This window comes from Antrostomus carolinensis, unplaced genomic scaffold (assembly GCF_000700745.2).
Source record: "Antrostomus carolinensis isolate BGI_N321 unplaced genomic scaffold, ASM70074v2 scaffold54370, whole genome shotgun sequence".
Lineage (NCBI taxonomy): Eukaryota > Metazoa > Chordata > Aves > Caprimulgiformes > Caprimulgidae > Antrostomus > Antrostomus carolinensis.
Window position 1 is genome coordinate 5,862 of NW_010287429.1, and position 5,652 is coordinate 11,513.

At 42.2% G+C, this 5,652-nt stretch overlaps 1 protein-coding gene across 1 annotated transcript; it reads right to left on the reverse strand.

The window, feature by feature from the left end:
• Positions 1-358: 358 nt before the first annotated feature.
• On the reverse strand, positions 359-4,892 carry LOC104520882 (pappalysin-1-like; the record flags this gene model as incomplete). Its single annotated transcript, XM_010162699.1, has 2 exons — positions 359-551; positions 4,599-4,892. Coding segments are annotated over 2 exons (487 nt in total), but the record flags the coding sequence as incomplete, so codon positions are not given.
• Positions 4,893-5,652: the final 760 nt, after the last annotated feature.

The window sequence follows — 5,652 nt, forward strand, 5'->3', positions numbered from 1 at the left end:
GAAATGTGAGAGAGGAGGAGGGGGAACACGCAGGCAGAGCTGAAGCCCACAGGTATTCATGAGGAGTAATAACAGCAGCCATTATCGTTGATAGAATATTCCTCCCATAACATATGGAAAAAGATTTGCCCTTTACATGGCAAATCAATGGCCCTCAACTGAGTGCTACAGGCTGAGAAAGGAAGAGCAGAAAACAGATCAATAACCTCCTCAATATGAACCAATTTAGGAAAGAGCCTTAACCCAGGCTGAGCACAGCACGTGATAAAGCTGCACTCATGCAGCTCAGCCCTGGGTTGTTCCCCTGTTTCTCCCCTTTCCATTCAATTCAGTGCAGTACGGAGCAGTGCAGGATCACCTTTCAAAGAAGTGACCATCAATGGGTGGAAACCACTCCAGGGTGACAGAGGTGGAGGTCCGAGCCACGATCTGGGGGGCAATTGCAATAGGAGCCGGTTTCTTTGCAGGTTGCCAGCTCTGATAGACAAGGTCCAAGTAGCAGTGCATCCTGGCCACTTGGTTTGGGGTGAAGGAGTCGGTGCAGTCATCATCTAAAATGAAAAGAGAAACCACATCAGCCTCGTGGGAGATAAGGTGGGAGCAAGAGAGAAAATGACAACACAGTGAATGGCAGCTTCTTGCAAGGGCCGGGATGGGCTCTTGCAGCACTCAAAAGTTAATTGTCTGTGAACAAATTAGTGCAGTCATCACTTGTGGAGGCAGGTGAAAGGAAACAAAAGTTAAAAAGAAAACAAAACAAAAAGTCAATAAACATTCTCTCCCTCTGATTGGGGATGCATATGAAGCACCTAGAGATCATCCCTAGGTGAGACAGAGACACATGGAAGTGAAGAAAGAGAACTCTTCAGTGCAGAACCTTCTAGTCAGAACAGGGGCTACCAGTGGACCTCTCGGCTTGAAAGAATTTCATGTGTAAAAGAATATGTCTGAGAGAGGATAAAATGGCAAAGGACAGCTAACATTAGGATAAAACACTGACTGAGATTCATGCAAACTGTACGCAATAGACTTTGACAGATTTCTCAGATTAAAAGAACAGAGAATTTTAAAATACCTATTTTTTAAAGGTCTTCAGTTTTCTAATGAACAAATAAAAAGTGTTCTGAAAGATCAATTTAAAAGAAAATCATTACAAACTAATGAAAAAGGTAAATTTTTGGTGCAGTAAAATAACTTTACTTCTATTAAAAAGCTCCCCCATTATCATTATGATTCAAATCCCTTTCTGAACTTCTCATAAGTATTTTTGATATTTCAAATTTCTTTTTCATTCAAAATGGAGAAATAATTTTGCTAGACAATTTCCAAAAAATATCCATTTCTCTTTTCATCCGTTTTCCTCAAACATGATTTGGCAATAAGAACACATCCAGTGCCCTCTGAACACCACACAACTTTACAATTACAATGCCCTGGAGAAGTAGAAAAATCCTATTTCTCTCTTATGAAGATCACAGAAGGAATAAATATGTTGTGCAAAGTCACTCAGAAAAGCTCTGCTGAAGAACTCATTGCTAGCACTTTAACCATTTTTCTGGTACTCTTCCCATCAGATGAAAAGCTCTTGCAAACACGGAGTGTTTCTTCACATGTGCCTGCAGAGTTCCCAGCCCAGTGAAGCTCAGTCCCAGATGGGACCTCTGCACGCTGCCGCGATACAAACAACAATGCTAGTTTTGCACAGGTCAAGTAATACACTTCTCTGGGAAGATGCAGGTCACTGGAGGCTGCTCAGAGTCACTCGCCTGTGTCTAGGTTGGCAGTTCAATATTGTAATAGCATTACTAGATGCTCTAGTGTCTGCAAGTCCATGCTCTGTGGAACTCAAGAGGAATGAAAAAATATGAATTCATTCTAAAGAGAAGTGTGAATTTGCTGCCTAATTTAAAACCTTACCACATCTTCCCTGAAATACAAGCAAAAGGAGACAGCTTCAGCTGGGATCCTGCTCAAATTACAGCCCTGAACGCTGTCCTACCACAATAAGGACATGTCAGTTCACATGTTCTCCTGTGTCTCTCCTAATTCCACCCAGCAGTGAACCTCCTCTCACCAAACACACACAGCAGACAGACAGACACCACCAGCTTGGAAATATCTGCATGCCCACAGGGATTTGTAAAAAGCTGCTTTAATATGACATCTCTGGATTTTCTCAATGATTATCAGGGGTCTATCCCTGAGCTTGCTGTAAAAGCCATAAATATTCTTCACGGAAGCCCAAAAGGAGACAAAGGCCCTTAATAGCCATCATAAAGGAACAATAAAATATATATAGGACAAAGAAGTGAGACGATGGCACAGGAGAAAGATGACCTGCATTCTCAATCTGTTTAAACATCAGCAAAAGCTGTGTCCTGGGGGAGGGCGAGGAAGGAGAGGTGAGGGAGAAAGATATTTCACTTGATCTCTTGATTTCAAGACTGATTTGAGATCTTCAGATGAAGTAATAATCAGGGAAATTCAAAAGGCTCTGCTGCGATGATTATTCCAACAGAATTCAGAGACAGAATTCCTGCTATGAAGAGTCATTTAAAAGACTAACTTATCTTTTTTATTTGGGAATACCACAGCTGTTCAGACTCGTAAAAATAATTTACAAGTCCAATTTCTCACACTTCTCGATCTTCTGGACATTGTAACTTGTTATTTCAGGGGAAAAAAGTTACACTTTAAGTCAATGCTTTGCTATAGAGCTGAGGATAACTGGACAGATGGATGTTAGACAGACATAATACGATCAAAGCTGTATACAAACAGCAAAACAGAAAGAAAGGCAATGTTTAGAGCTGTGTGACCTCAACCTACATGTTTCAAAGGTATTTCTACAGCAATTTGATATCCTGATATATTTTTATTCCACTGGCAACAACAGAAAAGCAAATAGATTCATGCATGAGCTCTAGAGATACCTATCATGTCGCTTCACTTAATTTTTCAAGGCAAAAATAAAAGGTTTCTGCTTGGAACATCAGCACATATGTAGCTCCCAAGAGAAGATAGGTATCTCTGTGGTCTGCCCCTCTATCTCAGCTCTTGAGAGAATTGGCAAGGTAAGTTCTCTTTGGAAGAAGAGACCTCAGCGTTTTGCAACACGCAGGTTCCACCCCTTGTCACATCCACACAAACAGATTTGGTGGAGATATATTGTCATCTGAAGCAGCACTGACTTATTTGTGTGATGTTACCTGGAGACTGTATTGGGCAGTAAGACTCTGCCCTACCACACTCACCAAAGTGCTCAATATGCTGAGGAGCTGACTCAGTGTGTGTGTGCTTGTCCCTGAAAACACCCTCTAAACAAATAGAAAAATAAAGACAGAACTAAGCATCACTTTTAGCTGGTGCCATGAAGGGCATAAAAGCATTTCTGTTATAAATCATTTCAATCTGTGCCCCAGATGACATTAAACACTTTTCTTCTCTACAGTTTTATTACAGAATAAGCACTCCTGTGACCTTTTGAGTGGGCAATCTATGTTTTTTGCCTGGATATAAAGGTGCCCTTCAGTGGCTGAAAGTATCTTGGTCACCTTTAAAATGTTGTTGGTGCTGTCAGCTCAATGCCACAGACCATCATCACGGCTAGACCCTCTGACCTAAAATAAGGGAAACACAAGCCAAGGTATCCCCTGTTCTTTCTGGGAAATAACAGAGGATCCTTCAACTGCCCTTGAACTTCCAGGGGTGCAGCGAGGATCTCACCCCACCCTTGTCCAGTGGGCAAAGGTCACAGGAGCTCATGCCCTCTTTGTATTACACTCTGTTGGTAGGAGTGCAACAAACCAGTACCCCTGTGCTTAAAGAAGCCTGCAGAGTAATAACTACAAAATCAGGCTGTTGCTTAAGCATCTGATTTCTTTTGGAGAGGTGATTTTACTGCACGGCTATGGAGCCTTTGCAGTTGCACTTCTAGCACAGGCCAGCACAGCACACTGGAAGTCTTTGACCTGAAGAGCAATCTTGATCCAGGTATGATCCTAATATTCACATTCTGATGATGAAACTCAGATGCGAGTGATTGTAGCTGAACCATGGTGACTCCAAATCGAACACTGAATGTGGCATTTGAATAGACACAAGGAGGCATGAGCAGTGTATCATTAGATGTCTACCTATCACAGGTTCATTACACAGCCTTGGTGGTATCAATATTCATCTGACATTCAATATGTCCTCGAGGGAGGGTAAACAATCTCTGAATTTGGGTTTTTCAAAGACCTCATAGATCAGGCATCAACATCCCAGGAAAACAGGGTGTCAAATTTGCTGTAGAGCCTTTAGAAGATATTTTCTTAATGCTTATCCCATTTCTTCCCTCCCCCAAACCTTCTGCCTGGTCATGACATGAAGCTAGGTAAAGTTAAGGAAATCTGTGAAAAAAGAACAGAAGAACTTGAAGGGATTCCTGAGGCCATCAAGTTCAGCCCCTCATCAAGTCTGGCCCTAGATCAACGGTCACATATGTCAGCATAACGACCCGCATGAAATGGACTGTAGAAAACAGAGGTAATGCTGCTATTCTTCGTTCTTGCCCAATTAAAGTCACCAACAGCAAACCAAAGAAACCCAAGTACCTGCATAGCTCATGAAGTTACTGAACGGCGTGTTTAGGAAACTGTGAAAACCACATGTGTCATTGCCAGGCCCAGGATCTCCACACAGCTTGTGCTTGGGAGCAGGGTTGGTGTCACTGCAGAGGTCCCCGGTCTCGAAGGAGGGCTCAGTTTCCATGCACGGATCGCTGCAGGAGAGGATCTCAGAGATTCCCCGGAAGACGTGATAGAGCCCCAGGCTATGCCCAATTTCATGGATCATTGTGTGTGTGTGGCCAGGGATTCCGTAGAAGGAGGGATTCAGCACAATGCCACCTGCAAAGGGAAAAGAGAAAGAGCTGCGTTTGCCTTGTCTTCCTCAGAACAGCAAGAGAAAGGGAAAGGAAGACAATCCCAAGGGCAGATCCACTGGTAATCATCAGATCCTCTATGGCACAGACTGGTTTTGGGCAATCAGACATGTTGCCTGCTCAGAGAAACTGCACAGGAAGGTTTAATCTCACCCTTAATCTGGAGCTTGAAGGATGAGGAATCACAGGACAAAATCCAACATCCTAAACCAAAAACACAGCAACAATTGTTCTTTCCACAGAACTTGGTCACTTTGGTTGGTTTGTTAACTTAAAGAAAAATCCCACATGCAATTGCCTTGTACTCTGCAATTTCAAATCATTTAGTGTGCTTAAATAGAATGATTCTGTCTAGATAAGTGTAAGCAAAGTGTTTGATACCAAGAGTCAAACAAAACATACCTGGAGCACTTTGTTGTTCCACAAAGATATAATAGAAGCATATTAACTTCTGAAACACCTTAAAAATTACAGTAGGTTGCACCAGTATTTGCAAACTAATAGCTGGACAAAGCAAACAGAACAGACTCCAGGCTGGAAGAGTTTTTGTGGGGTGTGCTCTGATCATATCGACAGCTTTGACGTAACTGTCAGAAACACACTCTGTTCGTGCACTTGCACAAGCCGAGTTTGATCCAAACTGCACAGTCCACTAATGAATATGCATAAGTTTTATGTGTCAAAAAATATGAAATCCTGGAATATTGAGATATCTATATCTATAT